We start from the raw sequence: 16,546 nt of genomic DNA, 5'->3' as shown, positions 1-16,546 counted from the left end.
ACGACACTGGTCGAATGGCATGTGAAGTATAAATTAGTGCATTGACAGTTCAAAAGTAAAATTTATCGAAATTTTTTGTATTATTGATAGATAAATCATAGTTTTCAAATTGAAATATGTAAAGTATGAAATTTGCATTTTCATAGGGTTGAAAAGTTTACCAAAAAAAAGAAAAATGTCTGTAACAAATGGTATGTTTCTTTTTGAAGTTGTAGTAGAAAGTGTTAAGAGTATGGTCGAAAGCAGGCATTTAATTATCAAAAGCGATTTCGGAGACATATTTTCTTTGGAGTTAAAGGATCCTAAACAAATGCACATTGTGATTCCGGAGCCTCCGCCACTTCCTCCTGAACCACCCGGAAAAGGAAAGAAAAAAAAACCACCTAAGCCTAAAGGAAAAGGTAAAAAAGGGAAAATTGAAGAACCGCCCCCTGAGCCAGTTATACAGTCAGGCCAGTCTGTATTGTTTTCAAGTAGCGCTGAGTTTCTTATCCAGGGTATGAAAAAATTTCCATTGGAGTTATCATTATGGAGTAGAGAGGATAACTTAACTTGTATTGGATCCACCTGCATTCCTTGGGATCCGGTTTTTTATACTTATTTAGAAAAGATTTGCAATTGTGAAGAACCTTTACCTGTTACCGTAAAGGATGAATATAATATTTTTGAAGAGGGTACTGCAAAATTAATGGCGAAGTTAGGAATCCAAGTGAAACTTACATATTTAACTGACAAAATAACCACTGCATTTCGAACACTGTCAGAAGATCCTACCGTAAAAAAAGTTTTGTACACAGGCATAAATTCAAAAACTACTTCATATATTTGCACATTAAAAACAACTGATGAAATTTTTGAAGAAAACAGCAACAAAATAGAAAATAATTTTGTGAAAGATAAACCAAAATCTAATAAAATTGTTTATGCTGACTTTAAAAATGCTCCTGGTGCTAATTTAACATTCTTCAATGATGGTGACTATTGCTGTATGCATAATGCAGATAAGCCTCCAGAATCAATATATAAGGCACCTGAAACTTGTCCAGATGTAGATTATATTATCGACTACGTAAGAAAAATAATCGTGTCTTGTAATGATAATATGCGGATGCTTACTCCACGTCCAACAATAAGACCTAGAGTTAAAGCGACAGACATAGATCGTTTATGCTACTGTAAGGAAACGAAATGGCCAACAGGTGCGTTTGCAGAAAGATTTAAGAAAGAGGCGCAATCGGAGCCATGTCCAATGTGTATTAACGCCGGTAAGAGACCTGAAGGATCTAGAGGTATCACATTCGATATAGCTAATATACGAGGTCCGTGTGGTAGAGCTGACTGCAGAATAGCTAGAGATATGAGAGCTTATATAGAAAGCCTTCTTGAAGAAGATAATAAAGAGATAGATATGAATGATATAATCGGGCCATGTGGAAGCAAAGAATGTAAAGTAGCTGAAAAAATTCAACAATTTCTATTACACGAGGGAGTGTTCAGTCGAGGCTCTACACTTGAAGGATTGTCAACACAATGTGCCTGCGTACAACAGATGCAGGAAGCACTTAAGAAAAAAGAATCTTGCGATACAGTCTGTACTAAGGACTGTTCAGATAGTCAAAGTGATAAAAGTGAATGTGAAGGAAAAGCTTGTCCATTTAATAGAAAAGAACGGGAGCCAATTTACGATGTTTATTACTTTACAGTAGAACACGATTTCGAAAGGGAACCTTCCAGAGCATCATCCCGCAGTGGAACCGAAAAGTCTGATATATCTTCAAAATATAAATATTGTTCTACTGAATGTCCCAGTACAAAAACGTCTGAGAGAATAACTTGCTCTAAAACTACATGTTCTACTTTAACTCCGAAAAGAGAGAAGGCTGAAGACGTAAACGATAGTGGCTCTACTTGTCAAAGCCCCGTATGCCCTGCAAAACCTGATAAGTCTCCAAGTCCAGCTGACAGTAGTATCGTTATTAATTTTGATGACATACATAATCCTTGTTGTGTAAAAAGTTGTGACGTGGCCGAAAGAGTCAAAGATTTTATTGTGGATGGTCTTATGAGCAGAAAAAACAAGCTAACTGAAGGAGACGATCCTTGCTTTTGTGATTGTGTATGTACTTTCAAGTTTTCAAAAAATACAACGTACTGTGCCGTTTGTGGTGGATATGAATGTCTAGGTGATGATGCAAATGAAATACCTGATTACGCGAAACCACATCCATGTCCAGTGTACCATAAGTTATACGATAAAAATTATATAAAAACAAAAAGCCCGTGGCCTGAAGAAGAGGAGTCACGTAAGCCATTGGACACTGCAAGTATTAAGAGCTCAAGAACTGGTGGTTCGAGAATGGGTGCACCTGAAAGTAAAAGATTGACATCATCAAGATCAATAAAAAGTTTTTCTGATAGACCATCTAAGAAAAAAGATACTATTGTTGTAGAAAAAGTTAAGAAAACAAAATCTGAGAAAAAGAAGCTAGGAAAATTTACCACAAGTATCTATGACACACAATGTAAGTTTAAGTGTAATTTTTAGTGACCATTGCATATTTATTACTTATATATACATATTTATTAATATTTTCTTCATAAACAGTATTGACTTTTACCCATTTATTCATTAATAGCCTTATTGCTGGTTGAAAAAAAACCAGAACCAAAATATCCATATCCACCAGTTCCAAAAAATATGGGTTGGAATTGGACAGCCGAGGATATTCCTGGAATGAAGGTATAATTGATTACTAAGGCTTTGTATTAAAAATAACCACTTAAAAAATAACTATTTGACTTGATTAGTTTCATAATCTTCATACAAATTAACAATATTATCTATCTAATACTATATTAACTAATATTTTGGTATATGTATTATTAATTTTGTTTTCATGTTAAGTAATGACTATTTTATTATTCTATATTAGCCTCGGCCCAAGTGGAAACCAGGAGCTGCTAATAAAATATTAGTCAGACGCTACAGGGCAGTACGAGATGGAGTAGATATAATAGCAAAGAAAAAACGTGCTATGATGCAACGCAAAAAGAAGCTGGAAATGAAACCAACACTAGTAGTAAAAAAGCAGAACGGTGAATATACTGTTCAAATGGAAGTATTTAAAAAATATTCAAAGGAGCGACTAGTTTTCCAATATCCCTATGATGAAAAACCTCCCTTAGTATATTCTATAGGAAAAACAGACGAAGAGAAACGAAAAATACAAAAGAAACGTGAGAGGCGGGAACGAAGGCAGACAAGAAGGAAGAGTCGCTTATTACAATCCACTTTTAGGGACAAATGCCAAGAGATTTGTTTAAAGGCTTACAATCAGGCAATTGGTCTTCTCCCTTTGCCCAATCCAAACGACCCTGAGTGTCCGTGCCACACGGAAGCAACTCGGCAAATCACTCCCCCAATAGATTCATGTTCTTGCTCTGAGGAAGGATCCGTTTCAAGTAGCGATACTGATGATGACGAATGGGTCATCGAATTTACGCCCCCGATAGCTCGATGGGACGTGAAAGCTAAACATCCACCAGTTTTGTCAGAAAATGAATGTCAATATAATTATTTAGATTATAAAGTAAAATTACTTGATAAATCTGGAAATGCAGTACCTAGATTTTTTAGAGGTCCTGATGGCAAAGAGGAATGTAGTGACTTGGGTGGCTTTTGGGGTCCTGACCACATATGGATGGAAATTAATAAAGATGGTTACATTGGTCCCGATAATAGATGGGTCCCAATGAACTTCCTCGGACCCGATGGCATGTATTATTCAGCAGAAGAAGGCATTTTCACTGACAGCTCAGGACGAAATTTAAAGATAGGTGTTGATGGTTATATTGATAAGGAAGGGAAATGGGCATGGTATTCTAAAAATAGAACCAGAAGTCCAAAGTCAAAATCAACCTTGTCCACGATAGATTCTAAGAAAGGTAAAGTTTCTCCAAAAACAAATAATACAACAAAAGACAAAGGCGACGGCAAAGATAAGCCGAGTCATAAATCGAAAAAAGGTAAAGAAGAAAAGAATGGAGCAAAGGCAACAGGTGATCAAGATAAAGTTAAAAAAACTGTGTCTTATTCATCAGCTAAAGCAAAGAGCCCAATAGTTATGAGCGTAGCTATGAATTACGAAAGGAGCAAGCTATCTCCAGTATTTTGGCAAAAAAGTATTTTAGAAGCTAAAAAAATGGCTAGATATAAAGAAATCATGGAAGATCTACAAATATATGACGATTTTCCAGAGTCAAAATGTCCAGTTAAAACCAACAGGGCATCCAATACACAACCAAAAAGTTTATCCCCGTGTAGTAAATTTAAAAAGGCACAAAACATGTGCGTTATTACATCCGACAATCGAATGTTTTCCACTCCTTCCGTAGATTGTCATTAGCTTAAACATTCATGATAACCGATATATAGCTTTTCTAATGAGCAGACCTCTCACAATATCGTGTACAATATAATGCGTACATTAGGTTGGATGTATGAAATCTTATAAATCATTTAAAGTAAGAAAATTTAAAAAATATTTGATGTTTGATAAGATTCAAAATTATAAATTGTTGATTGTCCTCAAGTGTTCATGCTTATCCCTACTTACCCCTCTTAGATATTTTGAGTTTTATAATACACTACTTGTTACTTAAAATGTAAACATAAACGATATTAAGAAAGTACTTACGTGGACTGTTGCTGTGGTTATCTGTTGGAATGCTAGTTCTTTTAAAATGCAGGCAAATGAACGACAAAAATTTTCCTTTAAGTGGTCCTATGTTTGACGAGTCTAGTGCGACACCCTAAAAGATGAAAGTGTGTGATTGTGAGTAGAAAGTAGTACACAACTAAATGATTATTACATATTATGCTTGGATTATGTTCAGTAATTAATACGAAACAAATAAAACTATATGTTACTGATTTTTTTTCGATTAGTTTACTGTAACGTTCACGTGCTGAGAAGATGACGTGAAATTGGAGTAATGAAATACCAGAGATAAGTCGATAAGACAATTTTATTTAAATGTGTTCCCACGAAGACAAATACTTCACCTATTGTTGAATATGCATTGTAGCATGAAACCCTGGAACTACAAGTGATCTAGCATTAGTCGGGTTTGTTAATGTACACAACATTAGGTTTTCTGTTGATCCTGTATATTTTATGAGAAACGAAAATTCCCTACGTTTTGTAACGATGAAATTAAGAGCTTTATATATATATAAAACAAAAACCGTATTTATAAATATTGACGAATCTTTATTGGTCAGCATAATAATATGTATGTTTCAAAAGCTTACTATTCGAGATAATAATCTCATAAACATCTGACCTGTCATATCAATAACAATATATTCCGGCACGTAAGATAAGACCTCTCTTATGACTTAAAATTCAATATAAAAAACTTATATTTCAATTATTGAAAATTACGTGAACAAGACATATTGTTGTTACTGCCCATATGATGATTGTTTTTATGAACACAAATTAATAATATGAGTATTTAATATTCAGTAAAGAATGATGTAAATGTTTTGGACTATATTTATAATGATGCAAATCGTTCGTATTTTCTGATGGCCTAAATATAGTATTAATCCAGCAGCAAACAGAATTTTTAATTCTGGCCACAACTGTCAAAGTTATAAAAAGTGACTATTCATAATTCGATATGTTCACTCTAGTATAGTTTTGGCAATTTAGTAAATTGCAAGTTACCGAATCAAAATTTTTAAATTTTATAATTTTTAAAATGATAAACGTCCTATTATATTGAAAATACTTAACAAAATAATAAAATGGCTCTTTCGGATTCAATGTTTTTGTTTGAGTTACTTCTTAAAGATTTCAAAACTTACAAGGACTGCAATGATTTTTACCTCATAGGGCACTTCGAAAATATACTTAGGTTTAAAATTAATACTCCTAAAGAAGAAATTGCGAAAGGAGGAAAGAAATTGAAAGGGAAACAAAAATCCAAGGTAAGGACCACATCTATTCCAAAAAAGTCGCCTGCGAAAATAAAAATGCACACAGGACAATCGATCATAATAATTAATACAGTCTCCACACTTATGTCTAAAATGCTAGCATATCCTTTGGAGCTGTTCTTGTGCAATAGAGTGGAACCGTATTCTAGAGTGGCATCGACTATCATACCTTGGAGCAATGTTTTTTTAAATTACCTAAGTAAGTTAATAAAAAAACCTGACTTAGCACCCCCGATTGTGGACGATTCTTATGATATGTACGATGAAGAAACATCTAAACGCATAGCAACAATTAATTTCAATATTAAGTTGACGTATCTCAGTGACAAAATAACAAGCCGATTTCTTTCACTGTCTGAAGATAAGCAAAGTACATTCTTATATACCCAGATTAATTCTAAACCTGTTTCAATACTAAGCAATGTTCGAAACCGGGCCAATTATAATAGTTCAAAGGACAATGTTATCAAAAGGACCACAAGTTTAGAGAAAAATTATCACAACGAACTTACTAATGAAAGAATAACGAATATACTTGGTATTGATGAGCTAAGGGCCATAAGTGGAAAATACTGTTGTTCAATTAAATGTTCAAAAAGTGAACCTTTGATATGCAATAAAGTAGTCTTACCTCAAAAAAGCAAGTCGTTTTCATCTATTTATTGCGAAAAAAACCAAAATGTTTTCCAGTATATATTTGCCGATCCAAAGTATGTACGTGACAGGAAATTCTACTATGTCGGCTATTTTACAGTTGAAAAAGATGATCCAGACTCGAGTAGAATAACCTCAGAAGGTTCTCCACAATCTCCTCAATCGGGAACCATAGAAAAAAAATTTAAATTCAAGAAATGTGATAGTGATTGTCTAAATAAAACGGACACTGGTGGGTGTTCTCAAAGCCTTTGTTCTACAGATTTACCTGAAGCAGTTGGTGAATTAGTTACTGTAACTAAATGCCAAGCAATTGATTGCGATCATAAAGAATACAGAGAATTACCCCCCTCACCAGATGAAAGAATTCTATTAGATTTAAATACCTATAAGAGCCCCTGTTGTGGTAATATTGAAACTAAATCAAAAATTGAAGAGGTGTTAGGGGGTGTCACTGCGAAAATTAAAGTTGGAGAAGATCCTTGCTTTTGTACTTGTGAATGTACATTTGGTTTTACTAAAAAGACTACGTATTGCAATGTTTGTGGAGGCTATGAAATTGTTGGCGAAGATTTATCACGAAAAATAGGCCAAGAGATGCCTATACCGTGTCCAATATTTCACAAACTTATTGACAAAAATAAATTAAAAACTTATAGTACGTCTGGAAGCGAAAGCAAAAAGAGAGGGGACGATCAAAGAAGTTTGAAAGCAGGTTCTTCACAAAGAGCCACTTCAGATAGAAGACAAACAGGAATTGACAAGAAAGATGTTGAATCCGAAAAAGATTCTCGAAAGGGCAAGAAAAAAAAGAAAGATGACCGATTTAAATTTCATTATGGTTATAAAGGTATACGTATGTATTTTTGACTTTTAAACGTAGATTATTCCAATATGCATCTTATTTAATTTGTTTTTTTTAAAGCCCCGCAAATAGGACATAGCAAATGCGCTTTGCCATGTACAGGAACGTTAGCCAACGTTCCGAAAAAAATGGGATGGCTCTGGACCGCGGAAGATATTCCTGGAATGAAGGTAAATAAAAAAAAGTTTTATGTAAAAATGAATAAATATTATTTTAAATTTTTTTATTTTTTTTTTTTCTTAGTTCCGACCAATGTGGAAACCAGGAGCCACAAATAAGCATGTTGTTAGATTGTTAAAAATAGCACGAAATCCGGGTGAGGTGATTTCTAAAAAGAAAAGAAAAGATACTGGCAAGAAAAAACGTCCATTAAAGAGACCGTTACTTGTTGTTCACAAAAAAGATGGCGAATACACCGTCACCATGGAAACAATGAAATCGTACAATAAGCCGAGAGCATTGAACCAACATCCTTACGAAGATAAACCAGTAGTGACTTATACAATAGGTAGAACTGAAGAAGAAAATCGTGAAAGGCTTAAGAAGAAGGAACGGGCACAAAGGCGTCTTGAGAGAGCACAACGTCATTTTATTCAAAGTGCTTTCAGGGATATGTGTCACGAAATCTGCTTAAAAACTTATCAGCAAGCTTTAGGAATATTACCTGATGCGGAAGATCCACCCTGTACATGTTATCCAGCTCTACCTACTACTAAAACAACGAATATGGATGTATCTTGTTCATGTTCAGAAGAAAGTGCGTCCATTGGATCTGATACCGATTCTGATGAATGGATTATCGAATTCACTCCACCGAATGCAGCCTTTGATCCAACATACAAAGGGAAAAAAGTATTCAAAGTAGATAATGGAACGCAATATACATACTTAGACTATAGAGTAAAACTTTTAGATCACTATGGAAACCCGGTACCAAGGTTCTTTAAAGGTCCGGATGGGAAACAACAATGTAGTGATCTAGGCGGATTTTGGAGTCCAGATCATAAATGGTTGGAAATAAACATTGACGGTTACGTAGCTCCGGATGGAAAATGGGCTCCAAATATTTTTATTGGACCTAATGGTGAACAGGTCGATGGAGAAACTGGTAAATTTCAAGCTATGAATGGTAAATGGTTAGTCGTAGGTGTTGATGGTTATGTTGACTCTCAAGGTAAATGGAGGAGCTATACAAATACGAACATTGTATCAAATGTCAAAAAACGTCGGAAACCTGTTGCACTTAAAAATGAAAAGCCTGGGGAGGATAAACAAGAAAATGATGGGTATAAATCTGAAAATAGTTGGAGTTGTTTTGGGGCCGTTTCTCCGAGACAATTATCAAAATTAGGAATAGTTGGCCACGGGGGCGATAGAAAGTTACTTCTGAATACTCTGCAAAATATGTTAGCAAAAGGAGAAGATGTTAAAATACCGCAGCCATCTAGTGTTTATCACATACCTAATGCAAAGAAATCTAAAAAAACAAGAAGATCGCGTCTTGACATGATACGTGGTTATGGTGATGAAATCAAATGTCATCACCCTTCTCCGTCAGACAAAGGAATAATCGCTGTAGACGCATTCGGTAATAAAACTTATTTCAGGTTAACAGAGCGCAAAAATAAAAGGCCAAAAGATCGACTAGCCGCCCTTGCGAATCAAGGCATTAGCTTAAGTTCGTTCCATGTTCCTTGCTTCCATTCATTTATCAATGCTGAAGTGATGAAACAACAACAACGTGAAAGACTTCTTGCTCTTGCCAGTAAAAACATTGCTACCCAGGTTTCGTGACGGAATTTCAATGTTTTGACGTACGAGTATTTAATCATGTAAACGTGTTTCCTATAAGAATTACTGTATTTATACTCCATATTTTTGGTAATGTTTTAAGTGCAAGTCTCTTTGGTAATGTGATAAGTTAAATTTTGTAACGTCTATTATATATGTAAGCGGAATTAAAGTGAATTTAAAAACAATTTACAATATTTTTTGTACTAGGTTTCTAATAATAAACTTAACTACTTGAAATATGGATTTAACCAGGAATTTCTAATGAGTAAATACTGAACTTCGATTAAAATTATGTTTATGTAAATTAATAGAATCTAACTGCAGTTAGTTGTCTGGTTGTATGTCTGGGGATGATAGAAACAGTACAATCCCATATTCCAAGAAATCAAAATGTAGCAGTCATCACATCTTTGATATATGAAAGTTAGGACCCCTTACTGAAAGCCTTTATTTCCTATAAAATTGCTGATTGATTTTTTTCTCATTTTCTGTTCTTTCAAGAAGAAAAAATGTAATTGATTTTCATTTTCTCTAGTCCAGCTGCAGGTCAGACCAGGCCGTTATTAGATTCCTTGTATAAACTTACTTAGATTTACTACGTAAAAAGCAAACTGAAACCTGATCTCATAAGATGTGACCAAAGTTATTTAAATTTAACAACTGCAATAAATTACTCTGAATTTCCACTATTATGAGTTGGGTTCTGTTGAAATTTTCTTCATTTCTCAATATGAAAAAATTTTGTTTTTTAATACCATGAATTACTTTTGTGGATTTATAGTCTGTAATCTGTATATATACACAAAAAAGTCTGAACTCAAGAATACTATAAATTAATTTAAGAGATATTTTTAATTTTAGATTCGGAAGCTAGACTTAAAAAATATTTGGTACGGATGAAAGTGGTACTGTGTTATATTTAAATTATTTTTTTGCTAATAAATAAAATTAATTTATCTATAGCAGGGAATACTATGAAAAAGTAAGATTTTTTTTTTTACTAATCCTTTTTTACAATTTTAATTTCTAAGTAATTAATTGTCTCGTATGGTTTCAGGTAATAGATGGTTGGAGACCTGGAGCTGTTTCAAAAAGATTATTGCATATGCTTAAAAAAGCCAAATCAATGAAATCTACAGAAAGGAACGTAAAGACAACCAAGCGAACAAAAAAGCAAGCGGAGGAAAAGCCTACGCTTAAAATAAGTAAAAGAGACGGTGTGTATTGTATTGAATTGCAGGCCACAGAGAGTTCAAAAGAGCCAAATACCGCGAACACTCCCTTAGTTTACAAGGTAGAATCTGAAACTAATAAAGCTAGAAAGAAAAAGAAAGATCGAATTCAAAGACGGCTCATTAAAAATGCTGTGACTAATGTTTGGCCTGAAACATTTGAAGCAGCAAATTGTGACGACATTTGTTTAAAGGCTTTAAAAGAATCCGTGGGTATATTGTCGTTTGATGAAACAGATGTATTTGTGAGAGGAGATGAATTAAAAAATAATGACAGCTGTTCATGTGAAGACGATGAAGTCAGTTCTAGTTGTACTTCTTCTGATGTGGACTGGGAAATAGGGTTTACGCCACCTTTAATACGATATCAAGAATCACAAAAAAATACTACGGAAATGTCTGTTATGTAAAAAGTTTTTTTAATGAATGTAACTTTAGTAAAGATTTTGATGGAAAAAATTAAATAAAAAGGGCAGTATTTATGATTTCCTTTTATTCGTGACTATTATATTCAGCATGTCCCATATTACGAGAGATAGGGTAGTATGAGGTGCTATTCTGAGGTAGAGTGGTCCTATGCCTTTATAGAGGCCGTGAAGTCCTTCAGTCATATAAATTTTTCTAAGACAGTCAAGAACTCCGTTGTAGAGGAGTTTTCCTTGTTTCGCAGGCCCTGGAAATATTAATTTATCTTTTAATCGTCTAACAAACAATGCAAAATAATTAAAAGAAAAACAGATTTTATTGGTTACTTCAATGTAGCAAGTGAAAGTTAAACACACAAAGCAGATAGTGCGAAGAGAACCTAAACTATGAGGATTAGAAGACAGCCAAAGGTGCACACAAAAGTTAACCCTAAAATTGTCGAGCTCATTCAGGGTAGTAACATTTACCCTGATTATAAAGCCGCGTATTGACTACATCCAGCGGCGTTTCCAACAAAACACATACGATCCCACAAGCTATGCTGGAGGTGAACGCGAGGCCTGCTGGAGAATTCTCCATGTAACCTTGAGCGATCAGGTTTTGTTTAATTCTGGAATGGATTTAGATTTAATACAACATGTTACATTATAAGTCATATTTTATATTGTTACCGCGTAATTATTTGGACTGTGAATTTCGGTATTAGTGTTGTTAAATCCACCGTAGTCGCTATTATAATGACGTACGTCTAATGTCCTGTCATCATGCATTATCAAAATTAGGGTCTGTTTGAATTTAATTCACAATATTAATGAATAACATTACGGGTTTTTTGGTGGTTCATGAACTGCGATTGACAACACGTACGCAAGCGATGGGCTTAAGCTGTGCAAGATTCTTTTAAATTACCCTGATTGTATAGTCGTACAGCTACGACATCAAGTGGGCAGATCGCTAGAGCTACCATAAGGCCGCTTAAACAGCTTGCCGCAAATGCAAGTCCCAAAGGTGTTTTCTCGCATATGCCATAATACAGCAAAGTTTCTTTTGCACTGCGGGAATAAATTTTCGTGTAAACCACACGTGCTTTTAATCCCGAAATATGTCAACTTTGAAAATTATGTTCCAAGTGCATTATTTTAGAGATTAAATTATTTGATATTCAATCACTAACGTTGAAAATGTTGTGAGTTGGGCTGCACTGCCAACTGCCAATCTAGTGCATGTCGCGTTCACTCCCGCAAAGAAACCTTTAATTCCCTCCATTTTGTAAATTTTAACGCAACCGTCTATCATACCTGAAAAATAAAAAGAAGGAAAGGCCTTGTTTATTTTTTACATTAATGATACAACATACTTTTTTATGGGTATTACCATTATAAACATATTGTCTTCCGACAGCGATACTCGGATGAGCTGCCGCCTGCATTCTTGTCTTCACGACAGATGCAGGGTTGGCGGCTAGTCCACTCATAACGCCGCTCGCGCTTGACCAAAACATGGTCTTGTGAATGCTGATATCACCATCTGTCGTTCGTGTCCAACCCTGAACGTCAGCCACGTGATACATTCCCAACCTGTAACATTTATTATGTTTGCAAAAATCATAAATAACTAACGTAAGTAAATTAAAACAAAAAGAAAAACACTCATATCTTGAATATATAAAACTTAAAACCGTTCTTGTTAAAAGAAAACAGAAATCATTCAAAAACAGATATTTAAAAGTACATCAAAACTGACTTTACCTCACCGAATTCATACAGAAACCGAGAACCATAGCTGGTACTAAACCTTTCTGGAGTGCTAATGCTCCGTCTGTCTTAGCTATGACGTACACCCCATGAAAAATTCCCCTATATCTTGTGGTGTGCTCGGTGCGTGCGCGCAGCTCCCCTTGTAACTGTAGCCGGGTTTTTACCACGTCCATGGGATTCGTAAATATGGTAGCGCCTGCACCGGCTAAGCCACCGATTACAAAGTCCATTTTGATTTACTGAAATACATTATGAACTAAGAAATCAATTCTGTCAGAAAATTAAGTCATAATTTTCCAAACTCAAGAACTGAAACCGTATATTCGTACAAGGAAATAAATATTAAATAAAAGTACAAAGAAACATGTGTACATACACGATACATTTATTATATAATGATAAATATTAATAATCGCATAATTTTTTTATCAAACTAAATACAAAACGCACTCACCACCCAATAAGATTTCTTATGATCCCATGATATTCATCTCGTTTCACTATTACATATCTATGGAGTACATGAACATATCATTATTTACTCTGTTAATATTCTAACAACTTGTTAGTTTAGCTGATAGCCCGATAATGTGTTAAAACGTCAAACGAGTTACGTAACTACGCACAATACGTCCGCGATCATTAACGCGCGCGGTCTATCTAACGTTACCGAAGGGCATTGATTTCGGTCGAGAATTAAATATACAACAGGTGATAAGCAAATACATACTTTATTATTCTTATATTTTAATATTTGTATATTCAAAATCTAGTTAGAAAATAAATTGATAACGTTATAATATTATCGGTAAATTATTGTAAATTGACAATGTTAGGTGTTGATATATATATAATTAAAAATTTTAATTATTTTGATAACATAATGTCGTTCCAATTCAACATAGTTTTACGTAATTTTTTGGCGGATATTTATTCTCTCTATTACATTGATTGAACGTAGATTTGGTAAAAAAATTGTAATCTAAAGAAAATGACATCGTTTCCGTTTAAGTTTTGCATAAAGTCATCCAAATCTGACGTAACCTAAATATGATATTTGGCAAATACGTTAGGAAGTCAACTGGAACAGTGAATGATTATTATCAACCTCCTTACAATGTCACTGCTTTATAAAAAAAAAACGTTCATTGTAATGTATTGAGATAATATAACTGTCTTTTAAGATACTTTTTTCTTAATTTTCCTCTTCCTAAAAAAGGTTTCCTTAAATTTTCAGCGGATTGGTTTAAATTAAAACATAATAAAATATACATTTTTCAAAAAATATAATTTTTGTGGAAGTTGGTATGTGGTCAAAATAAAAAAAGTTTACAATAAAAAAAGTTTTTTCGAAGTTACATGAATTTTTTTCTCATTTCCAAAAAAAAGTGTGACAGTATGATTACTTTACAAATTTTCATGTTTAAATGAAACTAATATATTTCGGATATACTACGCGAATTTTATAATTTTAAAACTACATAATCCCGACGTTTCGGTTACTTTTCAGCAACCGTGAGCGCGGGCAGACGAGATGTCATTCATATCTAATGTTAAAATTATAAAATTCGCGTAGTATATCCGAAATATATTAGTTTCATTTAAATGAATAAAATTCGCGAAAGGCTTAGATCTTATTAAATTTTCATGTTATTTAAGAGACTTTTAGAGGATTCACAAGACTCTCGATGTCGCTCCTATCCTTGAACGTGAAAGGAATATTAATAAGCAATAATTTATAAATAAATAAGTGTTGTTATTGCCCTCCAAAATAAATGTTTTATAAACCTTATATAATAATGTGTGAATTTCAAGAAATATAATACTGAACTTGTTCGGTCAAGTGTAATTTTATTTACCTTGCAAGACGATTGCCTGTCTTGTCCACTTCACCTAAACTCCTGCATTTTTAATAATTTAAAATCAATTTGGCCTTACTACAATTTATCACTACCTTCTAGGTATAATCTGTGCATTTACTTTTTTTAACAAAAACTTGAAAAGTACTCAGTAGCTGAATCATTAATGTTGACCTTTGGTATATCAAACCATTTGACCCTTGACTGCTAGCGTAAGAAGGTTATTGTTTTTCCTTGCAATTGCCACTGAATCACCAGTATGAAATAAACTCACAAATTGTTTATTAAAAACATATAACTTAAAATTTTTAATTTATTATTATTGCTTTATTATTATAATTATTTAGATGATTTTAGTTATTTCAAATAGAAAAATTAAAGAAGAAAAAATTTCGAATTAAATCTTCAATTAAAATTAAGTAATAAAATAAATTTATTCAACACGCGTTACTTTTTATAGATATGATTTATGAACTTATAGCCTTTGATTGACTAGAGTTCATATGCCTACTATCGATCACATTGGGAATGACAAACAACTCGAATTAATAAAATGTTTCATCGTCAAGGTCAGCAGATCGATAGCTATTAAACATTATTACTTCAATGATGTTTATGTTGTGAAAAGTCAGCTGATACCAAGTCGAGATATACAAACTTTTTCATCACCTAATAATTTTACAAGATCATTTTGATTATCATCTGTGACCCGTCTTAGAAGAGACAATTGAAATGTTTCTTTGTATGGCCATGTAAGTTAACTGACTATATTCATGGTCACCATATGGTGATTTGAAATTTGTAGAGTAACATCAGCGAACTGCCGTAAGAGACTTACATTTTCTATGGATAGAGCTATGTACTTAAGTAGATGAATTTTAAATAGGTATATACGTAATGAACGATTGCTATTTAACAATTGATATAGAAAAAGAATTTTTAAATTTTATTAAAAATATTAGAATTAATTAACTAAACTTACGATGATAATAATTATCGAACATAAAAACGAAAGTAGTTTTTATATACTGAGCACGTGTTGTGTACTGTCCGATACCAATTTTAAATAAAAAAATGACAGTGACAATTAATAGTGAATAATTTAGAACAAATTATCATAAATTGCTTTAATTGTGTGTATTGTGCAGTCAGTAGTTCCGAGCTATAGCTTCTGTCAATGACGTCACAGGGGCTTGTGTCCGGAGACGAAGGCTATCGCGCGTGAGCCGTTCGATTGCCGGCCCCACGGCTTCCAAGGTCGGAGGTTGTAGGCGGGCGGCCACCATGCTGCCCGGTCCACTCGTGTCCCTCGACGCACACAAAACGCGCGCTCTCACCACGATATACGCGCCGCGAAAACCAAAAACACGAAAACACAAAACTGCACAGTCAAGGATGCTCGAAAACAAAATACCGACTAAACCCACACTCTCCCCGTTCAACCCCCTACCGGCTATCAGTCCTAGCCAAAATCAGGAGAAAACTAAAGTTATCGTTTTTGACTTGAACAATGATAAGCGCGCTTTAAAGCTGCAAGAGGTTTTGAAACCTCTTACACCGTTAAGCATACATGGACTACGGAAAAATGCGGACTGCCAGAGGAAACCGCAACAACTCCTAAGAGAAAACACGTACGATGTGATTGAACCGATATATGTAAATGCATCAAGAATAAAGAAGATTGACACAACAAGGCAGATTATTATGAGTACTGAAACATCAAAAATGTCTCCGCGAAGTAGATTTAAGAATGCAGCAATGCAAGTCGCAAAATTGTCTTCGACGCGGGAAAAGGGAAAATTGTTGTGTCTGCGCGAAAGAGAAACTTATGCCTTATGTAGGGATGAAGATTCTTGCAGATTACAAAAGTTACCTCAGAGTCCGGCCCAAAAAATAAATAAATTGACAGAAATATTTCAAAGTTTAGAAATGAAGGGACGTCATAAGGAGAA

General features: G+C 34.0%; 3 protein-coding genes across 6 annotated transcripts; 2 read left to right on the top strand and 1 right to left on the bottom strand.

Annotated features, from left to right (window-relative positions):
- Nucleotides 1-11: 11 nt before the first annotated feature.
- LOC116767776 (uncharacterized) lies at nucleotides 12-4,587 on the top strand. Its single transcript, XM_032658254.2, has 3 exons — nucleotides 12-2,522; nucleotides 2,637-2,740; nucleotides 2,934-4,587. Exons 1-3 carry the CDS (start codon nucleotides 176-178, stop codon nucleotides 4,404-4,406), a joined length of 3,924 nt encoding a protein of 1,307 aa, XP_032514145.2. The 5' UTR covers nucleotides 12-175; the 3' UTR covers nucleotides 4,407-4,587.
- Nucleotides 4,588-5,690: 1,103 nt separating this feature from the next.
- On the top strand, nucleotides 5,691-9,505 carry LOC116767699 (uncharacterized). Of its 2 annotated transcripts, none has more exons than XM_061527286.1 (3): nucleotides 5,691-7,511; nucleotides 7,587-7,696; nucleotides 7,770-9,505. In XM_061527286.1, the coding sequence occupies exons 1-3, from the start codon at nucleotides 5,816-5,818 to the stop codon at nucleotides 9,318-9,320; spliced, it is 3,357 nt and encodes a 1,118-aa protein (XP_061383270.1). In that variant the 5' UTR covers nucleotides 5,691-5,815; the 3' UTR covers nucleotides 9,321-9,505. The 2 variants fall into 2 exon arrangements, with proteins under 2 accessions (XP_061383270.1, XP_032514043.2); XM_032658152.2 differs by having other exon boundaries at nucleotides 5,691-7,517.
- Nucleotides 9,506-11,030: 1,525 nt separating this feature from the next.
- LOC116767700 (solute carrier family 25 member 35-like) lies at nucleotides 11,031-13,447 on the bottom strand. Of its 3 annotated transcripts, XR_009753580.1 has the most exons (7): nucleotides 13,190-13,434; nucleotides 12,727-12,974; nucleotides 12,353-12,555; nucleotides 12,153-12,276; nucleotides 11,888-12,030; nucleotides 11,446-11,588; nucleotides 11,031-11,225 (listed from the first exon to the last, which is right to left on the bottom strand). XR_009753580.1 is itself a non-coding variant. In XM_032658154.2 (6 exons), the coding sequence occupies exons 2-6, from the start codon at nucleotides 12,963-12,965 to the stop codon at nucleotides 11,032-11,034; spliced, it is 903 nt and encodes a 300-aa protein (XP_032514045.2). In that variant the 5' UTR covers nucleotides 12,966-12,974; nucleotides 13,190-13,447; the 3' UTR covers nucleotide 11,031. The 3 variants fall into 3 exon arrangements, 2 of the variants coding, with proteins under 2 accessions (XP_032514045.2, XP_032514044.2); XM_032658154.2 differs by lacking the exon at nucleotides 11,888-12,030 and having other exon boundaries at nucleotides 13,190-13,447; XM_032658153.2 differs by lacking the exon at nucleotides 11,446-11,588.
- Nucleotides 13,448-16,546: the final 3,099 nt, after the last annotated feature.

This window comes from Danaus plexippus (assembly GCF_018135715.1).
Source record: "Danaus plexippus chromosome 9 unlocalized genomic scaffold, MEX_DaPlex mxdp_24, whole genome shotgun sequence".
In the NCBI taxonomy this organism is placed as follows: Eukaryota; Metazoa; Arthropoda; class Insecta; order Lepidoptera; family Nymphalidae; genus Danaus; species Danaus plexippus.
This window is presented reverse-complemented; position numbering and strand designations above follow the sequence as displayed.